General features: G+C 33.3%; 3 protein-coding genes across 6 annotated transcripts; 1 reads left to right on the top strand and 2 right to left on the bottom strand.

The window, feature by feature from the left end:
• The first annotated feature begins 6,572 nt into the window (after positions 1-6,572).
• On the top strand, positions 6,573-15,646 carry LOC141708687 (mitochondrial intermediate peptidase, mitochondrial). 4 transcript variants are annotated; one of them, XM_074512432.1, is made up of 18 exons: positions 6,573-6,831; positions 7,405-7,486; positions 8,134-8,186; positions 8,285-8,339; positions 9,078-9,216; positions 9,302-9,356; positions 10,424-10,625; positions 10,863-10,958; positions 11,704-11,823; positions 11,933-12,058; positions 12,144-12,299; positions 12,721-12,837; positions 13,680-13,805; positions 13,882-13,949; positions 14,163-14,298; positions 14,405-14,570; positions 15,002-15,290; positions 15,425-15,646. In XM_074512432.1, exons 1-17 carry the CDS (start codon positions 6,671-6,673, stop codon positions 15,268-15,270), a joined length of 2,127 nt encoding a protein of 708 aa, XP_074368533.1. In that variant the 5' UTR covers positions 6,573-6,670; the 3' UTR covers positions 15,271-15,290; positions 15,425-15,646. The 4 variants fall into 4 exon arrangements, with proteins under 4 accessions (XP_074368533.1, XP_074368532.1, XP_074368534.1 ...); XM_074512431.1 differs by lacking the exon at positions 15,425-15,646 and having other exon boundaries at positions 15,002-15,423; XM_074512433.1 differs by lacking the exon at positions 15,425-15,646 and having other exon boundaries at positions 6,679-6,831; positions 7,410-7,486; positions 15,002-15,423.
• Positions 15,647-15,888: 242 nt separating this feature from the next.
• Positions 15,889-19,586, bottom strand: LOC141708688 (uncharacterized). The gene is made up of 9 exons (XM_074512435.1): positions 19,435-19,586; positions 19,252-19,307; positions 18,905-18,965; positions 18,360-18,399; positions 17,654-17,907; positions 17,512-17,575; positions 17,002-17,093; positions 16,464-16,868; positions 15,889-16,304 (listed from the first exon to the last, which is right to left on the bottom strand). The coding sequence occupies exons 1-9, from the start codon at positions 19,474-19,476 to the stop codon at positions 16,155-16,157; spliced, it is 1,164 nt and encodes a 387-aa protein (XP_074368536.1). The 5' UTR covers positions 19,477-19,586; the 3' UTR covers positions 15,889-16,154.
• Positions 19,587-20,409: 823 nt separating this feature from the next.
• LOC141706369 (expansin-B15-like) lies at positions 20,410-22,304 on the bottom strand. Its single transcript, XM_074509145.1, has 4 exons — positions 22,054-22,304; positions 21,774-21,886; positions 21,394-21,581; positions 20,410-21,162 (listed from the first exon to the last, which is right to left on the bottom strand). Exons 1-4 carry the CDS (start codon positions 22,262-22,264, stop codon positions 20,796-20,798), a joined length of 879 nt encoding a protein of 292 aa, XP_074365246.1. The 5' UTR covers positions 22,265-22,304; the 3' UTR covers positions 20,410-20,795.
• Positions 22,305-26,781: the final 4,477 nt, after the last annotated feature.

The raw sequence follows: 26,781 nt of genomic DNA, 5'->3' as shown, positions 1-26,781 counted from the left end.
GTAGAGGCTGCTAGGACAATGCTGCAAGATGCCAAGTTGCCAACTAGTTTTTGGGAAGAAGTTGTTAACACTGCATGTTACACTCAAAATAGATATCTCATCAACAAGATACATGGTAAATCACCTTACTCAATCATGTCCAAGAGAAAGCCTACTATAAAGCATCTTCATTTATTTGGAAGCAAGTGTTACATCTTAAAAGACAACTCTGAATATGTAGGAAAATTTGATTCAAAGGTCTTTGAAGCATATTTACTGGGATATTCATTGGAAAGGACTGCCTACAAGGTCTATGTAATTGATCAAAAGAAAATTATGGAAAGCACATATGTGACTTTTGATGATGACAAGTGTCCAGGCTTGGAATGCCTTGATGATAATGAATCTGAAGCCCTTACATTTGAAAATATCAACATTGAAAGTGATTCTGATAAAGAGGCTGAAGTCAATGTATAACAGATGATAAATGAAGAAACTACTAAACAAGAAAATCATGGAAATGGAAGCTCATTTCATACACCTGATTTTGATAGCACAAACTCAGGGGGAGAAAGAGAATAAGGTTTTACTAGTCATACCAATGATGGAGGAAATGATGAAGGCACCAGTCAACAAACTCACACCAGAAAATGGGACATGAGTCACAATCTAAATGCAATAATTGGTGATCCCAATGCTGGTGTAAGGACTAGAAGTGTAACTGCTAATGAGTGCCTACATGCATGCTTTCTGTCTCAAGTAGAGCCTAAAAAAACTGAAAAAGCTCTAATGGATCCTGATTGGATATCCGCTATGCAAGAAGAGCTTAATCAGTTTGAAAGAAACAAAGTTTGGGAGTTAGTTCCTGCACCAAGAAATAGAAGTGTAATTGGAACAAAATGGGTGTTCAGGAACAAGATGGATGAAAATGGTATAGTTACCAGAAACAAGGCAAGGTGGGTTGCAAAAGGTTATTCACAGGAAGAAGGAATTGATTATGATGAAACTTTTTCTCCAGTTGCAAGACTTGAAGCAATAAGGATTTTTCTAGCATTTGCTGCACATTCAAATTTTAAAGTGTATCAAATGGATGTCAAGAGTGCCTTCCTAAATGTGAGTTGGAAGAAGAAGTTTATGTGCACCAGCCACCTGACTTTGAAGATCCAGAATTTCCAGATTTTGTGTACAAACTACTCAAGGCTCTATATGTACTAAAGCAGGCACCTAGAGCTTGGTATGATGCATTGTCAAAATCCTTACTTAAACATAATTTTACTAGAGTTACCATGGACAAGACTCTCTTCTACAAGAAGCATAGTGATGATATAATCCTAGTTCAGATCTATGTGGATGATATTATCTTTGGTTCTACAAATGAAAAGTTTTACCAAAGATTTTCTAAGCTTATGCAGAGTGAATATGAAATGAGTATGATAGGGGAATTAAGTTATTTTCTTGGACTTCAAGTCAGTCAAAGAAGTGATGGAATCTTCATCTGTCAAACTAAGTATATTAAAGATTTATTGAAAAAGTTTGTCATGGTTGATCGTTCACCTGCATCTACACCTATGTCTACAGCAACAAAGTTGGATGAAGATAAAAAAGGCAAGAGTGTAGATATTTTAAGATATAGAAGAATGATTGGATCATTGTTTTACTTAACTGCAATGTCTATGTGCAATATTTCAAGCCAACCCAAAAGAATCACATTTGATGGCTATGAAGAGAATTTTCAGATACTTGAAGGGGACTCCAAACTTGGGATTATGATATCCTAAGGGAACTGGTTTTAAAAGATGTTGGATACACAGATGCAGATTTTGCTGGATGCAGGGTTGACATAAAGAGTACTAGTGGAAGCTGTCAGTTTCTAGGACAAAGACTTGTATCCTGGTATAGCAAGAAATAACAATCTGTGTCAACTTCTACAGCAGAGGCTGAATACGTAGCTGCAGGGAGTTGTTGTGCTCAAGTGCTTTGGATTATAAATCAACTAATGAATTATGGCCTAGTGTTACACAAGATTCCAATCATGTGTGACAATACTAGCGCTTTATCTATAGTAGCTAATCCAGTTAATCATTCTAGAACAAAGCACATTGATGTAAGGTACCATTTTATTAGAGAACATTCTACAAATGGTACCATTGAGCTTATTTTTGTTCTAACAGAAAAACAATTAGCTGATACTTTTACTAAACCTTTGGATGAAGCAACTTTTACTAGACTTGTTGGTGAAATTGGAATGCTTAATTCTTCATCCTAAGGAAAGAACTCAGCTAATGTTTTGCATCAGATTAATTTCACCAGGAGAAGGAGATGAAAGAAAGAGGAAAAAGAAGGAAGACAATCCAGGATCACACCAACAAACCCTACAAATCCAAATGACAAAATCTCAATCCACCAAATCTCTTAGCTCAAACACTCAACCATCTCTCACCTCAAAGCCAAAATTTCTATACAAGCCAACTGCAAACTCACTTTTCAAAATCCCAATCACTACCACTAAAACCAGCTTGAAGAAAATCACAAACCTACCTTCATATAAACCTCCAATCAAGACACACTTTAAATCTGTTGGGAGAAAAGCTAAACAACTACCAGTTACTGAAAGATCACTATGGAACTGTTATAATCAAACTGACTTTCTGCCACTAAATTGGTGCTTCACATATGAAGAATATTTTCAATAGCTAGCTGAAGAAATAGTCAGAGTCTGGGTTGTATCATGTATAGAAGTCAGAATTTACTATGATGATGGTCTTTTCCATCTTACTTGGCAGTAATCTAATGGACACACTTTTAACCACAGAGTTTAAAAGAGTGATCAGTCTGATGAAGGATAGGGATACTGTAACAAGGTTCTGGAAAGCTGTGTATTGTGTATGGGTGAAAGAAAGAAATGAGAAAATTGCAAAGGCAAAGGCTGAGAAGGAAGAAAAAGATAGGAAATATACTGAAGAACTGGAAAGAATTGAGAAAAGATCAAATGAGCTTAAAGCAAGAGGGATGAGCAGACTCTCTAAAGATGGACATTTTCTGAACATCAAGATTGGCAGATACTTCAGGTTTAGGGTTGGTTACTTAAATGGTTATTCATTAGATGCGTGGCTCAAGCTTGTGGAAGCTTTAAGAGGAACCGAAATTTGAGAAGAAATGGAAGTATTACTGACCCTTAAGGATCTCATTAGAAAGGAGCTAGAATATGAAGAATTCATGTAATGAATATTCTTGTTAAAACTTTAACAACCATTTAATGTCAAATGTTATATTTCTGTCAATTTGTATGTAAAATCTATATGTCCATTGAAACTTGGGGTTAGTCTTGTTAACAGACATGAATTTGTGATAAACAATCTTCTCACAAATTGGGGGACATTGTTGTGCAAGACATGTCTGTACTATAACAAGACTAAGTCATATTGGTAACCCTAAGTAAGTTGTATTGGAATCTACGTTTGTATTTTGTGTTGTAACATTTAAGTTTGTAAAAATATAAATAAACTAGACTGGAGTATATTTCTGTAAACAGTCCCAAGCCTAAGAATAAGCTCTGGAAGAAAATCATGAAGATCATGCCTCAGAGAAAATGTGAAGAATCTTGGAGTTGAATAAATCTGTTTTGTGAAAAACATTTTAAGTCAAGAAGTCTACAAGTTACAGATTAAGTGTTATAGAGAAGTCATCCAAGAACTCCAGAATGACTTATCGAGAAGTCAAGGAAAGCTTATCGAGAAGTCTCAGAGATATCGACAAGCCAAATTGAAGATATGAAGAAATGGAGATCTCGATAAGTCAAGATTACACTCGAGAACTAAGAAACCTCGAACAGTCAAATAGCATTCGAGAACTCAGAGACCTCGAATAAGTCAAAGTTACTCGAGAACTCGAAGATCTTGATAACTCGAAGATCTCGATTAAGTCAAGATTACACTCGAGAACTAAGAGACCTCAAACAGTCAAATAACATTCGAGAACTCAGAGACCTCGAATAAGTCAAAGTTACTCGAGAACTCGAAGATCTCGATAAGTCAAGAATCATTAGAGAACTGTAAGACCTCGATAAGCCTTTATACTTATTGAGATGTCAGTTCTCTAACAGCTAATTGGAGACCTCTAATGAAACTCAAATGCAGAATACAATCAAGTAAAATATCCAAGATTTTCAATCAACAAACAATCCAATCAATTGGATTGACAAGTATACAAAAAGCTGCTTGCAGAGTGCAAGATAAAGGGTAAAGATTAACTGACAAAGGAAGATCAAAGTTAACACAATATGGAAAGATATGCTAAGCCAGAAATGGATAGATTAGTGACAGGTTGCTAAAGTGATTAGCAATTCTTATTACATGTTGTGTAAATTAGTGTTTAACTATTATATAAAATTAACACTGGTCCTTTGTTAGATGTAACAACTGGAGATAAGAAAAATCTTGTATTCTCTCAAGGAAGAAGCTAAACTCTTTAACAACAAAGAGCCTAGAAATTTTGTAGTAAAATATTCTTAATTTTAATATAAAATTAAGTGAGTTTTGAAAGATATGTGTTCACTGTTCTTACTTGTTTAAGTTCAGTATTAACACATTTTACTACAAAGTTTTAATTTACTTTGTTCATCACCATAAACACTTCAAAAAAACAGAAAAACACCAAAACACATTCACCCCCTCTTTTTGTGATTCATTACCTAACATTAGTTGAGTACAACGCCCATAGTTTTACCTGATTGTGCAATAATCGGGTCAAATCTAAGACAAATCACAATAAATCAATTTTGCAATTTTGATATATATTATTATTGACATGGTCCTATAAAGGTCTCGAACACATTAATCCCCGTGGATGTAAAATGTTACAAACAACTTATTTAATTGACATAACTTTCTCATCAATCCAATAGACAAACTTTCTATTTTCTAATTAAATAATGCACTTAAACTCGACCAAGATCTGATATATTTGTGAAAAAATGGTCGAATATTGTGCTTTTTAAAATCGAGTATATTCTGATGTTATGTTGGAAATAAGCAAATACATTGGTGTAAATCGAAAATCGGTTCAATTTTTTAATTATGTGTACATCTAACACTACTCTATTTATCCCATAATTGTTAAATTATTTGGTATTTTACTGTAAATTTGGTTAAATAACTAAAATTTAGCATTCTGTTTAATTCTAAAAACTATATGACATGTACTTTCTACTAATATAATAATTTTTATTGAATAAATATGATTAAAAAATTTATTTAATTTTCTTATTATTGTGAACACGAATATTTGACCTTGTTAATTAATTTTTATACATAATATCATAGATTTAAATAAGAGTACCGTTACTTCAAAACATATTACATAAGTTACTAAATACATGTTATATCTTAATTAATTTAGATTTTTTGTATAATGACTATCTTTATATGTTAAATATTGATTAAAATTATTATCTTAATTGTAACTTTAATTATTTGGAAATATATAGCTGACTAAATTCATATATATAAAGGAAAAACATGACTAAAAATGTTATTTCATGATTTACTTGGAAACTGAAATTTAACTATTTAGCGACACACACATATTAGTGTTTGATTAAAAATATAAAAGATATCGTAGCATATTGATATTATAGTGTGAGAACTAATGGGTAGACTGGGGCTCGATTCTCGCTAATAACATTTTTTAATTATAGTAGATACATGGGCAAATCCGTCATAAAAAATCTCACTAATTTTATACTTTTGTTCTCCTGTTATAGATAGATAGATAGATAGATTGATTGAGTAGCTTGCTTAGATTGTTAGAACTGACAATTCTCGTGTAGTCTGTATACTTCTGTGTCGTATAATTTCGTGTTTAGCACATATCTGACACTTTTAGTGCTCGTGTACTGAAAGTTGAATACATATCTGTAACCAATCGTTTCATTTACGTTTCGAATTTCGTGTATATAAATAAATAAATAAATCAATGAATAAATATTTAAAAATATTATATTTTTGGATATAATTTTACATATATATAGTATATTTTTTGAATATACATAATATATGTATATTTATATAAACGTGTATATAAATATCTTATATATATCGAAATATTTATTAATAAATTTATTTATTTTGTATACTTTCGTGTCGTGTTATGTACATAAAGATAATCACATATCCGTACCCGTTTATATTTCGTGTTTTATCGTGTCGTATGTCAAAAAACCGAACACATGTTCATTTATGTCGTGTCATTTGTGTTGTATACCAAATTGGCACCTATAAACTTGCTTTCGTATGTGCATACTTACCTTTTAAAAACTAGGGAGGAGGCCTAATCATCATTGTGTTTGTTATGCATGAATCATGATTTTAAGTACAATTACCCCTATATGAATTAATGTTGTTTGCTTCTATCATTTACCGCTCCTTATAAATTCTTAATAATTTAAATAAAATTTTCATCAAATTATATTTTTTTTGACAATAATAAAAAAATTATTGTAATAAAAAAAATATCATCAAATATTCGACTTTTTTTGTCAAAATATTTAACAATTGAACCCTTGTGTGTTTATTCATAAACCCAGCTGAACAGCAACGGCGCATTTTAATCTCTAACTAACGGTAACGACAACACTTTCATCACACAGTCGTTACATACACATATACTTATATCACTACACGCACAGAAACCAATGTCATCGCTAGTTCGCCGTGCCGTTCTCAATCTCCGATCAAACTTCACCGGAAATCGCTACCTTTCGACCTCCGGTTCCAAAGCTACCGGACTCTATGGTTTTCACCAATTGAAGTCTCCTCAAGGTTTTCAACGATTCGTCGATAATGCTATCGAAAGGTACTACAATAGATAAATCAATATTAGATATAAACAAATAATCTCGTTAAATGAATAATTCCCTGTCGTATTAACATAATAGTGACTGGTTTATTTTTAACCTCTGGTATTAGCATAATAGTGAATGTCTATTGTGAAGCTCGATAAATGAATATAATTCTGCCGTTTGAAACGTTTAAGTGTAATGCAGAAACCTAATTGTATTCGTCCTGAATTTGTAATTTGTTAAATGCATTGTGTTAATGTGTTCGTGACATGTTTTATTATTGATCTATAGTAACATAATTAGGCATTATCGAATTAAAAATCTATTAAACAGAAATTACTTGTTTTTAGGGTAGAACGATAGAAGATACAATGGTCCAAAAAGTATAACAAGTATAGTTAGTGTTTAAATTATGTTGACAGTCAGTTTGATAAACAAGTTTGTAGTAATTTTTAAAAAAATAATCTGGCTTGATCAGACAGTAGATAATTGAAAACGTAGAATTATGACTGGTTAACGTGTCTGGCTAATGCTGAGGAGGACCTTTTTTTTAACTTCATGACTTTGAATTATGATTTTAATGTTAGGTCAGGGGAACTTATTGATTACATATCTGGAATGCCGTCTTCGAAAGAAATTCTGAAGGCGATGGATGAGATATCAGATACAGTAGGTTTCTAGTTCTTCAATACATTGCTCTATGTGTTTATCAGTTTGCAAACTTTTTGGCTGAATCTATTCGAATTTTTATGTATATACAGCCATGTAACCTGATGGGGAACGGTTGTAAACATAAAGAAGAAAATTTATACATGTTATTAGTCAGTTTAAATTACATGTGGTAAAGAGATAATATTATATTCATCTATATGTGGGAATAGTAGTTTCAAATATGTAGTAGGTTATTATATTAAGTCCAGTTGTTCAGGAGTTTTAGTTCATTAGATTTCTATTCCCTATATAAACATTGCAATCCTTACGTAATTATGGTACAAGAAACAAGAAGATAGCTTGGGTGGATTAATTACAGAAAATCACTACCCCGAGTAACAAATTGGGAGATTGAACCGCAGAAAAATCTCTAAACCAATATATCAACCGTTGAACATGTTCCTATCAAATATCCTATTTTTTATAAATATATATTAGTATATTACAATCATATGCAATATCTATGTATTAATATTATGTTAACCATAGTTAACAAGTAGCCTAAACGACATAACTTTAGTTCAGCTACTGTAATAGTGTAGTGTAGAAATATTCCATACAAGTGTTTATTATGTAATGGTTGATTTTTGTTTTTGTGCTTCTAGGTCTGTACGGTTCTTGATTCTACAACTCTTTGCAGGCACACTCATCCTGACAGGTTACTTTTAGTTGTAAAGTGCCACCTTTTCATTTTTAGTGTAATTTTTCAAAGTTCACTGTATCATGAGTATTATCTTTACCATTTTTTTGTCACAGAGAATTTGTTCAAGAGGCAACAAAGGCATTAATGAGAATGAACGAATATCTACATGTGAGGTGACCAATGATAGGTTTGGCAAATTAATAGTCTTAGGTTAAACGAGAATGTTATATTTTCTGTTTATAGTAAGAGCTGTAAGTGGTCTTGTTTATGTTGAATTATGCCAGTTCCTATGATCATCTTGTACGCTGTGCTCCCGAGATTTTTTGGGAGAGAAGAGAAGAGAAGAGATGGGAGGAGAAGAGAAGAGAAGAGAAATAGTAGAAGAAAATAAATCAGTCGTGTGCTCCCCAGTTTGTGTAAAAATAGAAAGAAAGTGACCAAAAAGAATAAGGTAATGTGAGAGGATCTTTCCAAATTTTCCCATTTTTGGGAAGAAAGTTTTGGGAGAAAGTTATAGGAATTTTTCTCTCTCGATCATTTCTCTTCTCTTGCCAAAAAAACTCGGGAGCACGCCTCGGAAGGAAAATTTTAAAATTATAATTTATTTTCTCTTCTCTTCTCTCCATTTTCAAACTCTGGAGCACAGTGTAACAATGACATTCAAGATACTATTAGTTTTACTGACCCTAATTTTTAAAAAATAATAATAATTCATAATTCATAATAAAGAAATTATTTTTATGCACTTCAACAATGGTACTCAAGATACTAATAGTTTTACTGAAGACACATCAAACAGTTAACTTGCTATCTTAATTTTAAATTGTTTGTTAATGTCATAGTTCTACAACCTTGAATCTTTAGTATGCCAGTACCTCACTTTCATCTCTGGTCTCTATCCTACAGTTTCTTAACACAAACCAGAGCCTATACAATGCTGTGGTAAAAGCTGAGCAAGATAAATATCTTCCTAGATCAGAAGATAAGAGGGCTGCTGCTCACCTGCGGTTTGACTTTGAGAAGGGTGGAGTTCATCTATGTAGTGGTAATCATCTTGACTTGCGGTGGTTTTTGCGTTCGCATGTTATTTATTCTATCTTTTGAACGGAAGTTTATTTATTTGCTTTCAGACAAATTGGATCGAGTTAACAAGCTAAATAAGGATATTTCTCAACTCTGTATAGAGTAAGTAATTTCCGTTTCTGTTTCACTACATTGGGGGATGGCGAAAGTTTCATACTTTATACAATATTTACTTTTCCTCTTATTTTATTAATTTACCTCTTCGGTAGTGAATGCTTATTACAGGATGTCCCACAGCATTAAAACAGTAGATAGTGCACGCAAAAAATTTTATTGCAGCATTTTTCCCTTTTTTATCCCTTTTACAAAAGCTTCCTCTTAACTTGAGAGTTCTCCGTTACATTACAGATCATGACCTTCGGTCTTTTCACTGACTTTTTAAATTTGCGTTCAACTATTAACAGTTGTTATTAAGCCTGAACGAGTAATAATTATTTCTTTTAAAATTTTATCGAAAGATTTCTCATTTACCCATCAGTTCCAGCCTTTCAGTCTATTCATTGATCATTTATGTTTTCTGAGCCAATTTCTATGTTCCTCTTATCATTTCCATTTTGGATATATTTGCATGCCCGTATCATCAATTTATAAACATGTTAATTAGTACTCCCTTTGTTTCAATTTAAATGTTTCTTTGGGCAAAGATTCGGTCAAATTGATCAAACTTTAACCTTTAAAAAAATATACTCCCTCCGTCCCACTTATTTTGTCATAATTTGACTTTTATGGTCAAATTGAAAAAAAATTGACCTCAAATAATAGTTTTACTTTTCATATTTTTATAAAGTTTTAAATCAAATCTTATATTATACTAAGTATATTTTATGATAGTAGTTTTTTAAGATTTTATAATTATCATATGATATAAATAATTTTAATCAAAATTAGTCAATTTGACCAAAATTTGGTCAAAGTGACAAAATATGTGGGACGGAGGAAGTATAAGATAATATAAATATGAAACTATATTACATATACAATCATCTACAAAACTATGAATCAGTAATTATAAAAATTGCAGTCAAGTTTGGTCAAGTTTTGACTAAATCTATGTCCAATAGGACATTTACATACTGACATGTTTCATTTATTTTTACTTTTACAGAGACGATAACGTATGTCAGTTGTGTGACTTTTATACCTATATTTCTATATGTGTGTTTTTTCAGGTTTGGTGAAAATATAGACAAAGATCCAGGTCATGTGGACGTTCCAGCATCAGTTATACCAAAACGTTTGCACCATCTAATGAAACCAATCAAAAGATACAGATCATTGGGTTCCATCAGTAAAAACAGAGAGAAGGAATTTCGGATAGTTACTGAGGAGAGTACTCTGCACACAATTCTGCAGCATGTACCAGATGATAAGGTTGTTCTTGTTAGTTGCTTCTCAAATGACATTTTTAGTGGTTATACATGTCAACTGTCTAGATTACTTCACTCTTCCCTCTCTCTTTTTGCCTAAAATGTGAAATCCCCCCCCCCATTCATATGCTTAGTAAATGAACAGCACTACAATTTAGATGCGGGCAGTCTGGTGGATTTCAGAGTATTCTGATACTGCCTTTTTTGCTTTGATTTTTATTTCTTTTCTGGTATTTTACAGGTTAGGAAGATGGCATATGCCCGAGGAAATTCTGCCCCACGTGCAAACCTTGCTGTTCTCGATAAGCTCATAGCTGCCCGTCATGAACTTGCTCAGGTCGGTAATATCAAGTATATTAATAGTCAGATTATACTCTTACAATTTTGTTTGGTAGTTACATGCGTGTAGATATTATTTCTGTATTGATAGATGATTCAATTTGTTTGGATACATATTTTACCTCTACGGTTCTCAGGCAGAGCAAAGTGTATTTATGCTATTGCCTGCCAATCCTCTGCAGAATCTGGTTTGTCTCTATGGTCCTTCGTGCAGAAACACCTTTGTTACTGGTATAAAACAATTATAAAACATTAATAATATGATGTAAACACCATGTATGGATTCCAAGAATAAGTCTATGTTGTTTTACAGATCATGTTGGTTAAACAACAATTACTAGGGTTTTAGATTATAATTTTTTAAGATCGTGTATGAAGACTGTTGTTTAGAAATATAAATTTGAATTTTATGAAAATTAACTTGAAAGAATCATTTAACTAATTAAGTAAATGGCAGCCGAGTTACTTATCCTTCTTTAGAGTAAAGGTGATATATATGAAGACGTTTCATATATGTACATTTATGTATACACAAATATTAAGGTGCATTAAAGTTGAAGAAACCATGTCAGCTCATTAGGTTAACGGCAGCCTTAGCTGCGTAGCCTTCTTCAAAGGAAGGTAATGAATGTAAATACATTAAATGCAAGTGCTGTCCCATATACATAATACCAGTCTTTTCAATTGTGTATATAAGCCGATGTGTCAGTTGAATAATGATGCCAAGTAATGGGATTGTGCAGATTGTCGGCTACAAGTCGTATGCAGAATATTGCATGCAGTTGAATTTGTCTTCAAGCCCTGATGTTGTTTATAGTTTTCTGCTTAAGATGAGCAAATTGGTGAGGCCCATGGCTGACGAGGTATGATTTTCTACACTATGACAAAAAGTCACGCTCTCTCTATCTCTTTATCCCCGCCTTCAAAATCCTCACATTGTTTAGACTAAAATGTACCTACATATTTTCTCAGGAGTTCAAGGCAATTTGGAATTTCAAAAAAGAAAAATACGGTCAAGGATGTGGAGATCTAGAGCCATGGGATGAGACATACCTGACAGGACTGATGAAGTCTTCTGTTTCTGAGTTGGACTTCTCTGTAAGTTTCCTCTTTTATGAAATCTTCTGACATAATTTTTTTAGTTCACCTTTTATGCTATTTTGATCTCTTTGGATTGATGCAGGTTGTATCTTCATACTTCCCTTTGTCACAATGTATTGAGGGCCTAAAAGTGTTAACTGAGTCATTATTTGGTATGACATTTCGTAGTATTCCTTTAGCAGATAGCGAAACATGGCATCCAGATGTGCTGAAAATGTCTCTACATCATCCAGATGAGGTACGAATGAGGATTAACTAATTTTTGTTAAACTATATCGTACTATGTATCCTTTACTAAGCACAATGGAAGTCATCTTCTGTATGATAATTAAATTCTTCAATTAGTGAGGCCTTGCTTGATAGGCCTCTTAATGTGTGACATCTTCATCCAGATCTGGTCTGACTTGTCTCATATGACGGGCCCAAGCTCCAGTTGATGTCCAGAATATAGAGTTGGATGTAAGTTCATATAGGACAGGATAGCTTAGCTCATATATAAATGAGACAAACTTTTATCGAGCTGCTCAAGAGTGTATCTACTCATTTACCACCCTACCAATGGGCAAACTCTAATATATGATATATTGTCTGATCCGCTGTAAAGTTGCTATCTACAGAGGAAACTACTTTTAAGTTCGTATTATGTAATCTTCATACAGGGTGACTTAGGGTACTTGTACCTTGATCTGACTTCTAGGAAGGGCAAGTATCCTGGCTGCGCACATTATGCAATAAAAGGGGGTCGCAGGATCTCAGATTCAGACTATCAACTTCCAGTATGTAAAAATTGTTTAAATTTGGTTTGTTCAATCCTTATTTGTAGCATTAATTATATATTAAAGATGATTCTGGCTATATGCAGAACATGGTAAACAATGAAAATGCTTGACGTTTATAATTATAATTATTTTAACACCAGATAAAATTTTCTACAAACAAAAGAATATCATTATAAATCTTATGTTTATATATATTTTCTCCGAAATGGCTAAATAATGTGGGTAAATTGACTTATTTGGTGTACAAACTTGTCCCACTTTGTCAATTGGGTGCGCGATCTTATAAAATAATCGATTGAGTGGATGGAATTTTTTGAAAATTGCATCCGCTTCATCTGGTTAAATTTCTTATTTTTCTTATATAATTTATCTATCTATTTGGCACAATTTTTCAAAATTTATTATTATAATAAAATATATTACACACCAAAATTAAACAAACCAGTAACACTGGTTTGTAGTTATTTAACAAATTACAATACTCAATTGATCATTTTGTACATTCACACACTCAATTGACAAAAAATGACAAGTTCACATACCAACCAAGTCATTCTACCAAATAATGTGACATGCAACCAATCCTCCTCGTTATATGAATGCATAGTTTATACATCATTTATTATATGTATTTAATTATCAAGCAGAGTTTCCTCCTTTCCTCACCATAGTTGCTTGCATGTTTTCTATTTCATGAGTCATGTATAATTTTAGTACTTAATTATTCGTTCATGATGTTTATTCCTCAGAGACTTTCAGTTTTGTATGGATGTTGACATCTATATGTTGATAAAATGTTTCATTGATAACACTTAGCTTTTCTCAATACTGTTGAGTAGGTTGTAGCCCTTGTATGCAATTTTTCAGAATCACGTTATTCATCGACAGTAAGGCTAAGCCACTCGGAAGTAGAAACCCTATTTCATGAATTTGGACATGCTCTACATTCTTTGCTTTCAAGAACGGTAAACTGTTAATATCATTATATTTAATTTGTGTATGTTGACTTCCATCTTATATCTTATTAACTTGCTGTTGCAGGATTATCAACATTTTTCAGGCACCAGAATAGCGTTTGATCTTGCTGAAACACCTTCGAATTTATTTGAGTATGTGGCATTCTACAACATAAGTGCAAACTTTTTCTCAAATGTTAATTTTCTACATAAACATTATCATTTCGTATGTGTTAAAAAATTAATTTGATCTGTTGCTATGATTTCTTGTTGCAAATTGGCTAGATCTAATTATCTATTTAGGCTGTATGCAGGTAGTAGTGTCTCCCACTTACCCGAAAGAACATATTTTGCCTTTTTATGTAGGTACTATGCTTGGGATTACAGAGTGTTGAGGACCTTCTCAAAACACTATTCAACTGGTGAACCGATTCCTGAAAATTTGGTGGAAGCACTGCAGCGAGCCAAAAAAATGTTTGCTGCAACGGAGTTGCAACGCCAGGTCAGTTTGGATAATAAGATTACCATGATTTATTTATTTTTATTTTTTCACATTTTTTAAAAAAAAAAGAATATTTTGACATTGGTTTTGTTTGTTATTTTACCAGATTTTATATGCAATGGTTGACCAAAAACTTTTTGGGGAAGAATCTTCTGTACCAAAGGATACAGTCACTTTATTTAGGGATTTAAAGATGCAACATACAAGCTGGAAGCATATGGAGGGTACGCATTGGCACACCCGATTTACCCACCTATTAAATTATGGGGCAGGTAATCTTTAACTTTGATTTTTGATCTTACAGTTAAATGAATCTTCAATCTTCTTTGTATAATTTATGCTATTAGAGGTTCGCTGTAAATGTTTGACATGATAGCCAAGTATCTGATCAAGAAGAAGAAATGAGAATCTTGAGTATTACGAGTGTTGCTGAAAAATCATGATTTTATGGTCTGTTCTTTTTTGATAATAAAGAAATATGATTTTAATTTTTGTAGCAGTGAGAAATCGAACTTTAAATCTATCGTCTTTAAAGTAGTAAACACAATGTCATTTCTAGTCTTTTTTCGAGACTGAACCTTTAAACTTCTGAATTGGTTTGTTAAACGGCACATGATCTGTTATTTGCCCTTAAATTCCAATAACTAAAATGAAATTTCTGATTCTTATTTAATGTATACTATATATGGTCTTAAAATATCAGGTTATTACACCTACTTATACGCCAAGTGCTTTGCTGCAACCATATGGCAAAAGATATGCAAGGATGATCCACTATCACGAGCCACTGGGTCTGCTATTAGAATGGGATTATTGCAACATGGTGGTGCCAAAGACCCATCAGATTTGTTGAATGATCTTGTAGGTGATGGAATTCTGACAAAACTTGATGGAGGTATTGTTCCTGATGTAAGTAGTCTCTATGGTGAACTGGGACTGTTGACTAGGGATCTAAGCAAGAGCCAGCTATAGCAACTTTTAAAGCAACACAAGTACGTAGTCTCTCTTTGTATCAAAACTCAAAAAATAAAGTTATAGGAAGATATTCAAGATTTTGAACAAATATTCTTTTTGGAACTGAAAATGTAATTCTAAAGTGATAAAAGGAAAATGTTTTTTCATGAAGTTGCACGTTACTATCTTTCGAGGATTTCTGCTCAAGAGGAGCCCCAAAAATATGAAGGGAAAATCAAACGAACCTGCTCTGTTCTTTCATTCGCTAAAGTTTGAGTCCAGGTCATTGCATATGCTGTCATCAGGAAGAGCCAAGTTTATACCTTGTGATTTTTTTTCCTCCCTTGATATTTTATCAAGCAATAGTTGTTCAGGTAAATGCACTCTGTATTTCGTCACCAATGAAAATTTAATTTACTTAACAAGTTTCAATCATAATGGTAACATCGGAATACCAGAAAAAAAAATGGTAACATAGTAATAATGAAAAACGGAAATAATACCCAACAAAACAGCGGTGTGATTTATGAGGTAAACGTGCAGGACAACAGTTCTGAAAGTCGAATTGCCATGTAGGCGTCGCAAGTCTCAGTCTCAGTCTCAGCTTAACTAAATCTTTTATACAAAAGATACATGTAGGCATAGAAAGTCTCAGCCTCAGCTTAACTAAATCTTTTATACAAAAAATACATGTAGGCATAGCAAGTCTCAGCCTCAGCTTTACTAAATCTTTTATACAAAGAAGGCGCTGCATCAAAAATATAAAATTAGGAGCAGAGGTAAGAGTTCCTCAGTCAGCGTTTCATAGATTTTCCTACATACTACAGGTTTAATGAAAATGTTACCCTGAATATACACCATTAACCTAGTAACAATTCATAGTAAACTTAAAATTGGTAGCCTTATGTCAAGTCAATCACATTGTCGTACAGGGATTGGTCAGGTGTTACAATAGCTCGCTTTCCAATCTCGCCAAGAAAGCAACATTCTTTATCAACTGTATTGATAGCTGCAACATCTTGAGCAAATAGGCAACTGGAACCAGCAGACACCTGCACAAAATTTATAATGCTTCATTACAAACATCATTCCAAAAATAACTTTTACTCTTCCATTACCTCTAAAAACATATGTACTGTAGTATTTTGAATTGAAGGCATATCTTAATGAAATTGAAAATGCAATCAATAATTAGATAACATTTTACTCACATCATATAAGATGTCTCCCAGCTTTAGTTTAACTGCTCCACTCTTGTAAACTAGCATTTTCCCCATATATCCTGCTGGTAAGTCTTCTAAATGTTCATTTTTCTTCCTTGAAAGCATGGACTTTCCAACAATATCCACCCCCCTTGAAGCAGGTGAAACACCATGTGAAATATTAGTAGCCCCTTGTTCAACTTTCTCTTTTCCCTTTGCTTTAAATAAAGCATCTGTTCCTCTTACTGGTGTTGAGCTTCTAGCAATTTCTTGCTCCCTTCCGATGTGCAAAGTACTTTCACTCTTAGACATCTTTGGGTTGTCAATTGCAGCATCTGCACCAGCCCGACTCCTGACTAGTGGCAGATTAGGAGGAAGTTGGAAAAATAACATCTGTGCATCCTTGTTTTCAGTCTGCCCGACATACAAAGGAGAAAATCAACAGTCTACTAAACTGAGTGCAGGAGATACAAACATAACAAGTATATGGTAATGGTATGTATTCAACAATAAAAATATGCTTATTTTGGGAATTTATGCTACTGACCAGCAACCCAAGCTCCACAGCAGAATTTGTAAGATCTTCATCATACTCCTTGGTAGCTCCACCGTCCTCAAATTCAACTTGATTTAGAATTTCTTGCAAAAGAAAAAGGCTTCGTAAATGTGATTGCATGGAAAGCCACACAAATTTGTTATAAGATATTGATGTTGCTACTTGGTAGACAATCATTGCTTTAGATGTACACAGTAAAATCATTCAACTGAACAATACTTTCAAATGTCCCTTTTTTCATTCAAGGTAGTGGGAGATTTGCAACAAAATGTAACGCGGCTGTACTAAAACTATGACACCATGAACCTCTGTGCAAACATTATTTAAAAGACCCTAAACTATTAATGCAAGAGCAAGAGTCAAGACTCTGGGTCAAGTCTAGCAATGGACCTTAAGATTGTTACCAGAAAATTTTATAATGTTTCGTATAATTGATGACAATAGATTTTCGTCAGATAAAGGAAAAGAAACAGGCATCACAAAGATGCACTGGTAGCATACCTGAATCCCCAGAGTAGGGCCTCCTTAAGGGAAGAGTGACAGGATAAAATGAGTGGTTGTAATCCTGCCAAACATCAAACAGAAAGTAAATTCTCAGCAAGTGAGTTTGGAGGAAGACGAAAATGTTACAAACAGTTGTTACCCAGGGCTCTATGTAATCCTTTTCAAGCTTCTGGTGTGATGTATCCACATGGACTATTGAACCTCCTCTGCTTTCATCTGTGACAGAAGTTGAAAATTTTGAAAGGGAAGAAACTTTGATCTCCTTAATGCCTCGGACAGGATCTTGTAGTACCAGATCCTCGGTTTTACTAACACTTCCTTCCTTGGGCGTTCCCCATTTGGTTAAAGAAGTTGAAGTTTCAGAGCTCCCACCAAAAGCAACATGCACTGTTGCTGCAAGGTAAATCCAAGTTTGAGGAACTACCAGAATTGTAATAGCATCTAAAACTAACATGAAACTAAGTCGATAGAAATTCATCTGAACCACGCCTAACATTTTCACTAGTCCTTACGAGTTACGAATTCCCAAGTCAATGTATTAGTAGCATAATTGCCACACAAAAAGAAGTATTTTACACAATCAAGCAAGGAAAGTAAATTCAATGCTCTAAAACTTGCTCTACAATCAAAAAGATATAGAGCTCATCATGACACAGTTTGGTTTATTGCAGCAACTAAAAATCTATAGAAACAATTTTACAGGTCTGAATAAAAATATACTTCACCGATGTGCATCATGACTCACTAATCAATCAAAAGCAAAACTGCAACTAGGAGAAATAACAAGTTTACACGATATTATGCTTCACTAATCAATCAAAAGCACTAATTTGAAAAGGAATTACATTTCTTGTCGACCTTAGGTTCTCGTCTCCCACGTCGCTCCTGTAAAAGCAGAAAACATAAGATGATTTTTTTTGTCAGGTAAAACCTTAAGATGATTGATTGAGTTACAATGATGTTAAAAGATACAATCCCTATACTACTCTACTCTAAACGACGTAATTAGCCTACAGCCATTCCTTACTGCTTAGTTACGACTAGATTCAATCCATGTCAGGCTCATGCATACATAATCCAGGCTAAACAGAACAAGTAAACAATTAGAGTGAACTCACTTGGTCTTGACAGACAAAAGAGTGAGCTCATTTGGTAAACACTTAATTAGTTAATTTTAATACTTTGGCCAACTCTTGTTATCATCAAACATATAAAACTAAATCTAAGCAATTGACCAACCCACATAATAACCCCTAGCACAGTTGGTTCAGCAAGCCCACCAAAAACTCATATTAAGAGCAGCAGGTCACAGGTTCAAAACATACCAATAACAAAATTTTACATAAATTTATCGAAAACAATTTTCAATGTGAAAAAATAAAAAAATTACATTGACTCTACGGAAGAGTGCCTTTGCAGCTTCTTCATCCCTTTCATCAGTCTCTTCCTCTCTGCAAATAAAATACAATATATTTAATATTAAATGGAATGTAAAATCATGTATTAACATATATCGATATTAGAACAAAAACAAACACACACAGTCACACAGAATACATAGGGTTCTAGTCTCGCTAACTAAACTAACTAAAAATCGAGAGTTCGAAATAAAGTCGAGAGTTCGAGTCTCAACGAAGGTGATTGATATTTGACAATACACATTTATACAAGCCTATACACACATATATATACATAAATGAAAAGGGGGGAGAGAGAGAGAGAGAGAGAGAGAGAGACGTTTTAGGGGCAACAGCGAGCTTTCGACGAGGAGGTCCTTTGGGAGCAAATCTGACCTGCAAAACACATCAATTTCATATCAATTAGTGATGTAATTAGTATAATTAAGAATTCAATAAGTAAAATTGAAGAAAAAAAAAATTAAAAAAAAATGATAAGTAATTAGCAGTGTTAATCTCAGACCTTTCTTGCGTTATGTTTTGAAGGACTACCGTCGTTGTCCATGACCGAATTCCGGCAATAGATCTCCGATCTGTAACGATATAGCTAGGGTTAGGTTTCAAAAAGAAAGAGGAAGAAAAAAGAAAGAGTTGAGGAGATTCGAACCTGGGTCGTGGTTGTTGGAAATTTTATGATTACCATTGCGCTACAAATACATTTAATAAAATGTTTGGACATTTTTTTACTTAACTAGGTAGTCAGTTCTCAAAGTTTTTTTGCACACTAGGAGACTGGATAGAATTAGAATTTGAATGCTAGTCTTTTTACCTATTTTTTTTTACATAATACATATTTTTAATTTTATGCCAGTTCCGTTTAAGTTATGTATTTCTCTCTCTTTTTTTAATTATTATTATTATTATGTAGCTCGAATAAATAAAATACGAACTTGTTGTAATTCATATAAAATAATTTTTAATTACCACATTGTAATTTCAAGAAGTTGAATTAGTACCTACAACCTAGCTTTGCTATTCATAATCGTTAAAAATATAATATTTTAGGTAGACATTTGTAAATTGAAATTACAAATCAGTACCTACAAAATTGCTTAATACTGTGCACTTCTCTGGATGCGGCAATATCAAATACGATCTGAATCCAACTAGATTCGTAATTTAATTTATCGAGAAAAAACTCGAAAATGACTCGAACTCAACCCGCTCAACTCGAAATGACCGATTTACAAATATGAAGACGACCTAAAATCCGAAGTTGGCACCCCGGCTTCTTCTCCCCTGCTTTGGTTAGCCACAACTAATAACAACTCCAAAGGTCCTTTTCTTGACCTCATGCTGGAGTCCTGGACAGCGAATGCAATCTTCTTTTAATCAGGTGTTTAATATGTTATGTACGGTTAAAACGTACCTAACATAGTGGTTGCAGCATGGTCGTATACACAAACAACAAAAGCACACTTGTTTACTCATTTCATAATTCAAATCCTTCCACCAGAGAAATGGCAAAGGCCTTGTATTAAGTTTTACCAGAGAAAATAAACAAGCATGGACTTGACAGAGACATATCCATACACTCCAACTTACAATTTCGTACAACAATCACATATTCATAAACTAAAATTACATATCCAGTGTCAAACAGAAGACACAAACAACAAACATTTCACCGTTCCATTATTTCTAACACTTGTCGTCTCCATACTAAAAAGAATGATCATTCTCCCCTGCTTAATGCACAGAAACAATACAACTCTTTTTTCGGGACGTGATATAACATACTAGTAATATGTAGTCACTAGCTCTCAAACTCGTGACAGGGCCGGGTGCTGAATTTTATCCCGCCTAAGAAGACGAAGCTACCGGTCAAAGAAAATTAACCAAGGACCGATAGGTAGCACCAGGTTTCCATCCTACAGGAATCACATTCTTCGCAACTATAGTCTGTCCTGTGTACTGAGAAGTTATTTGGATTGACAATGGAGGTTTTAATTCTCCGCCTGCATCCAGCTTCCAGACAGCACCCCATGATTGTTGCATTCCTCTCCACTCAGTTGTAATTACCTGGCCATCAGTACTTGAGGTTTTTGATGATGAGGGAGTTTCCATTAGATTAACCCCGGCAATATCACCGTCTCCTTCTTCAAACTGAACCACGAATGCAATGTAATTAGAGTTCGACCCCTGGTCAACGTGGAATGCTATGTTTGTCCCGGCATAATCACATGCAACACTGCAATTAAAAACACAAGTCAAGTCACAGATATTGTAAATTTCAATTGATTGTTCTTTTAAGAAGACTATAAAACACACACATTGACACTGTGACACAAACACACATATTCTCTCTTTGTCAAAAATTTCCATTAATTTATGATTCTGAGTAGACACGAGAAGTTGTAACACATTGGATAATAAGGTGAGTATTCGAGTGTTAGCAGTGGATAAGAAACTTGATAATTACCGAGCAAATCTTATTTCTAAAACTCCAGCATCTCGAAGGTGTTTCTCCTGACCAGGTTTAGCCATCGCACCAAATGATGTTCCACTTAAATCGAAATGAGCTCTCTCGGTTGTGCATCCAGGGCAGAAGTCAGTAATCACAACTCTTGCAGGCTTGCCTGAACAAGAAGGGTGTTTTGTACATTTCACCTACAATATTCAATACTTTTCTCAACCACTGCAGTAGACTGAAGCACTAAATTATAAATATTGTATACTTGCTACCATTTTAGTTCACTTCATATACTAGGCGATTCAACATTATTAAGATAATACAAACTAGCACAAGTAAAATATTCTTGTCTTCTATATTCTGCTCTGCCCATGCACAATATATAATACCTGATAACAAGCTCCACATTCCTTGCCAGAATTGTACAGAGATGGGCCAATTCCAGTAATCATTGAAGAGAAAGGTGCTTGTGACACTAAGTCTCCATATCCACATGATCCTCCTGCATATATACTTGTTCCATTAGTCACCGCAAATATTTCATTATCCAAAAATATATTTTGAAGTCCAGGGTTCGAAGACTTAAGTAGAGCAACATGCGTGAGTATTTAAACTTCTGTAAATAATCGTTTCAAAAATAATAATATATAAATAGTCATGTAGCTATACCATCACTTCCAGCACCATCTGGGCTGCCATACCATGTTGCACCAGCAGTAGACCAGTGAGTTGCAACAGTGGACAAGTTCAAATGTATGGGCCTGATCCCATAACACAAGTTGTAGTTAAAGCTACACAAAACTAGCAAGCATGACATGCATACAATGAAGAAATGTGGCAAGTTAGAAACTGAAAAGAGCATTGGAGAATAAGTAGCCATTGAATAAAAACTTAGTAGTAGCTAGCTAAAGCTCCTCTGCTCCAACTTAGTTGTGCCATTGCAGTGTAAAATTCACTGTAATATATAGACGAAATGCATGTGCCCTGTTGCTATCAAATACAAATTCAATAATGATAATTTTATTGAATATACAAAGAAATTGTTGAACGAAAAGTTACCCCCATGTTGGTTGCTTGTCATAGGCTTGTTTTGTGGCGTCAGTTCGTGACTAGATTTTGGCACTTTCGCTGGGTTGTAGTAAACAGTCACGGCTTGAACATGCATGTCACCATTGATTCTGCCACAACTTCTGGTATACTTGCATAGCTTCATCACAAGTTGGTTTCAAGTTCTTATAAGTCTTCTAATAATCATTCATTTGCTTGAAATTATGATTACAACGTGGAGAGGATTTAGTATTACATTTTTTACATTTCTTTCACGGAAAAATATTAAAGTGCCCTAATAAAACTGAGAAACTTTCTATCTTTTTAGAGGTATGACTCTCAGAATTTGCTCAGGGTTTCACTAAGAGAAATTTTCTAAATCCGCCCTCATTATCATATATTTCTATCTTTTTATATATTTGTTGACATTCATGATACAAATCACCGATTACAATTACTTATATTACCGATACAATCATAAAATAGTATTATACAATCTTTCGGCAATTAGATAACAAATCCTTGACTTCAATTGCTTAAAGTACCCCTACAAATACAATAGTACAAATCACCAGCATTTTTTATAAAAATTCTTGAATCATCTTTTATCTGACAAACATGTATATAAAGATCAAAGAAGCAAGTTGGGATAGTTAAGTAGCCGTGACCGATGTTATCTTTAATCTTTATTTGTTATTGAATTTGAAAGTTGCGTGCGCGATTTAAGTATTTAATCATACTTTAATCACCATTTGTCTTCATAATTTGGGTTTTAATTTCCTCGTGCAGAGTCATAAAGCCACTAAACAAGTACTAAATCCAGCGAAAAAATAAAAATTGTCGGCAGAAGTGGGCCATATAAAATCTTTCAACGAAACGTTCAAACTCAACTTAGAGACAAAAGTTCTGTGATTCTGCCGTTGATGGAGGTTATAAGTCGTTATTGTACGCATTTTCCTCCGATGTTAGTTAATGTTGTTAGTGTATGATTGTATGTATAGATTTTTTAAAACGACATTCATGCACGGTTATATGACCGATAACAAAATTTGTTAGTTGAAAAAAATGATAAAATAAAGATTAGCTAAATTTTAGCTAAGGGGAAGAATATCCACTACAATGTTATTATGTCTAATATGATAGGTAAAATTATACTTAAGGTCTTTGATGGTTCACAGGTTCAACAAATATAACAAACCAAATATAATTATTTCTATTTTTTGTTAAGGGTTAACATGATTGGAGTGCTCAAATTTTTACAAATCATTTAAAAATGTCCCTATAAGCCACATAAATGCCACACAAATAATGTAACTAAGGGTTTTGTTGTATGAGTACGGTTGGATAACTCATGTGGTTAAGAGAGTTATCTTTTGTCGTTTCAGGTCCTCGTTTCGATCCTCGCCCACCTCGAGTCAAGAATTTATGAGAACAGATACTAAATTTTAAGGCTACAAGACATATTTGTAAAAAAAAAAGGTTTTGTAACATTAGAGATGCTCTTATAAATCAAATCAAACCAAACATCAAAGGAGGTAGGTTGTTAAGATGTACGCAGATCACCATTTTCCCTATTTTAAATATAGGTAGACTGTTTCCGTGAAAATCCCGACTTGATGTGTAATAAATAAAATTGTGTGGAAAATGTTAAAATAAATTGTGCAATAACTTCAAAAAACTCCTTCTATGCTATTCATTTTTATATACTTTCTTTTTTATGATGTCACATTCAATTATATATATTTCAACACTTATAAAAAATAGTCTAAATTTTATAATGTAAAAATTAACTACACCCACTTACATTAATTACTTTTTTTCACTATAGTAATTTTATACATTAAATTATTAATTAGTCCCATCAATTTATCCAATTTCCTACTTTCTCTCGTAACATTCCATTTTTTTAACCTCCGTGCCGAAATAAAATATATACATTCTAATAGAATAGAAAGAGTACACAACCATACACGATAAAATTAATTTTCAAAAAAATACAAAATTGGTCACATGTACTTGCGCATAGAGCGGGTCGTATACTTTCGTGTCGTGTAATTTCGTGTTTCGTGTACGTAAACATGAAATCCATATCCGACTCGAAATGATTTTGTGTACCCATATGTGAAACCCATATACGATTCAAATCGTGTCGTGTACTTTCTGTGTACTTTTCGTGTATATTAAATAAAAAAATAATATAATATATAAATACATATAATATATAAAAAAATCTATTTTAATGTATAATTTAATGAAATATGGAGAATGGATATATAAATATATATATATATATATATATATTTTTACATAGTATTTTATTAAAACTTGTAAATATTTATATTATATACATAAATATATTCATGTGTTATATATATTAATTTATAAATATATTTATCTCGTGTAATTTCGTGTACCTAAATTGAAACCCATATTCGATACTAAATCTATCGTGTAATTTCGTGTTCATGTACATTCGTGTTTTGTGTACCTAAAATTAAAACCCATATCCATATTTCCGTGTCGTTTTGTGTCGTGTTCATGTGTCGGGTACCAAATTGCCCGCTCTACTTGCGTATGACATTATTCACAAGGAAATTGTGCCTATGTTCGGCACAAACCAATTCCAAAGTCCAAAACATTATTACATGATGATGAAATCCTTTAATCTGGAACTTTTTTTTATTATATTATGATATAATGTTTTTATTGGCGGTTAATTTTATTTAATCCCAAAACGCGCAACAGTTGTATGAAAAATATTTTGAAATTAATGTAAAAATCAAGAATTTATTGGCTAGAGAATTTTTAAGTCAATAAAAAAGAATGAGCGGGGAAAAGTAGTAGGAAACTTTTGATATTTGCTATTTGCAGAGATTATGCATGATTATATGAATATTATAGTTTTTGTTATTTATTTGGATGGACTTCATGATTTAAAAGGGATAAAATGAATTATTGTTGAGTTCCTTGGATTTATATGCCGAAATCATTATGTTAAATTATATTAATAATTTCTTTGAGTTTGAAATCTCACCCACCGAATCTTTCCCTTTCTTTCCTTTATATCACCAAATATTTTTGTCAACCACATATGTTTACGATTTTGAAATTTATTGTGTGTGATTGTTTAAATATTCGCACTTGTATTAAACTTTGGACACTGAAAGTCAGAATTTTGATGTTTGGAATCCATAGCTACTTTCTCCCATCTTTAATATGGACTTAACCAACTTCTTTTTATAACTGTTGGTGATAGTGGTCCGATTTATGAGGCCCAATAGTCGAATGCCCATTAGGCAACCACGGACCGATCGTTAGAATAATAATTCAAAGAAACGTAACCTCCTAGAACATTCATTTTCCTCCAAGTGTAACGGCTGAAGCATTTATATCCGAGGTTTGGATAAATACATCATCATATACACACAATGATATACACAATTTTAACTACAATGACATATACAATTTTGGTACAATCATAACTCTTGTACGTTCCATCTTACTCATGAAAGGTCAATTACTGATTTTCACACCGGAGGTGAATCGGAGGGACAAACTCTCGCATTTTTCTCCTTACAGGTCCGACCGAAGGACGCTCCACACGGTCGAAGGATGTTCTATCATCATCAGAAATTTGGTCGTAACATTGGCACCGTCTGTGGGAACGTACAAGTAAGCTAAACCACAATCCAAACAATCACTATGTCTCCCATTGAGGATGATCGCCATGTCTCCCGTTAACAATGATTGCTACAATCCCGTGAATGATCTGTGGACGAGAGTAAAAATTATATCACTTTATTTAGCAAGTTGTATGCGTCATCTTCTCATGATCCATAGTGCAAACACAATTTACCAGAGGAAGAAAAATGAGTGGCTTACGTGCAAAGATATGATACAACAAAACTAAAAGAATTGGCTATCACCAATTATGTCCAGGGAATCATAAAGCAGCCTTGAAATTCAGGGAAGTACCATAATTTGTTTCCCTTTTATGTTATGTGATATAAAAATCTCATGTACAAGTTAATTCCATTGCCTGCCTAGTTGAATTCTACCTTCAGTACGTATAATGCTATTATATGTTGCAGAATTTTGGCTTGTTTGACACAAATCTGCCATTTAAGTTATTGAAGACTCAAATTATGTTCCGAAAATAACAAAATTGGGGGCTAGAAGATATATCTCAAGACAGCTTTTCTGTGAGAAAAGGCGACAAAACATCTATCAGCGATGGACATCCCAGATGCTAAGGCTGACTAGTTTTTCAGGGAAGTTACATGAATTAAATCTAGTACATTTATGAGTAATATATGAGTAGTATGACATTCTTCCGGTTTGATTCATGTT

This window comes from Apium graveolens, chromosome 2 (genome assembly GCF_009905375.1).
Source record: "Apium graveolens cultivar Ventura chromosome 2, ASM990537v1, whole genome shotgun sequence".
Lineage (NCBI taxonomy): Eukaryota > Viridiplantae > Streptophyta > Magnoliopsida > Apiales > Apiaceae > Apium > Apium graveolens.
This window is presented reverse-complemented; position numbering and strand designations above follow the sequence as displayed.

Excerpts from the sequence above, each read along its gene's own strand:
- LOC141708688 (XM_074512435.1), bottom strand. The coding sequence starts at position 19,476 with ATGGACAACGACGGTAGTCCTTCAAAACATAACGCAAGAAAG. Across the intron at positions 18,966-19,251 it reads CTCGCTGTTGCCCCTAAAAC|AGAGGAAGAGACTGATGAAA; the intron begins GTCTCTCTCTCT and ends TTTTATTTGCAG. Across the intron at positions 16,305-16,463 it reads TGGGAGACATCTTATATGAT|GTGTCTGCTGGTTCCAGTTG; the intron begins GTGAGTAAAATG and ends AATTTTGTGCAG.
- LOC141708687 (XM_074512432.1), top strand. The coding sequence starts at position 6,671 with ATGTCATCGCTAGTTCGCCGTGCCGTTCTCAATCTCCGATCAAACTTC. Across the intron at positions 9,217-9,301 it reads TGGAGTTCATCTATGTAGTG|ACAAATTGGATCGAGTTAAC; the intron begins GTAATCATCTTG and ends ATTTGCTTTCAG. Across the intron at positions 10,959-11,703 it reads CCCGTCATGAACTTGCTCAG|ATTGTCGGCTACAAGTCGTA; the intron begins GTCGGTAATATC and ends GGGATTGTGCAG.
- LOC141706369 (XM_074509145.1), bottom strand. The coding sequence starts at position 22,264 with ATGGCTACTTATTCTCCAATGCTCTTTTCAGTTTCTAACTTGCCACAT. Across the intron at positions 21,887-22,053 it reads AGATGGTGCTGGAAGTGATG|GAGGATCATGTGGATATGGA; the intron begins GTATAGCTACAT and ends GTATATATGCAG. Across the intron at positions 21,582-21,773 it reads AATGTGGAGCTTGTTATCAG|GTGAAATGTACAAAACACCC; the intron begins GTATTATATATT and ends TGAATATTGTAG.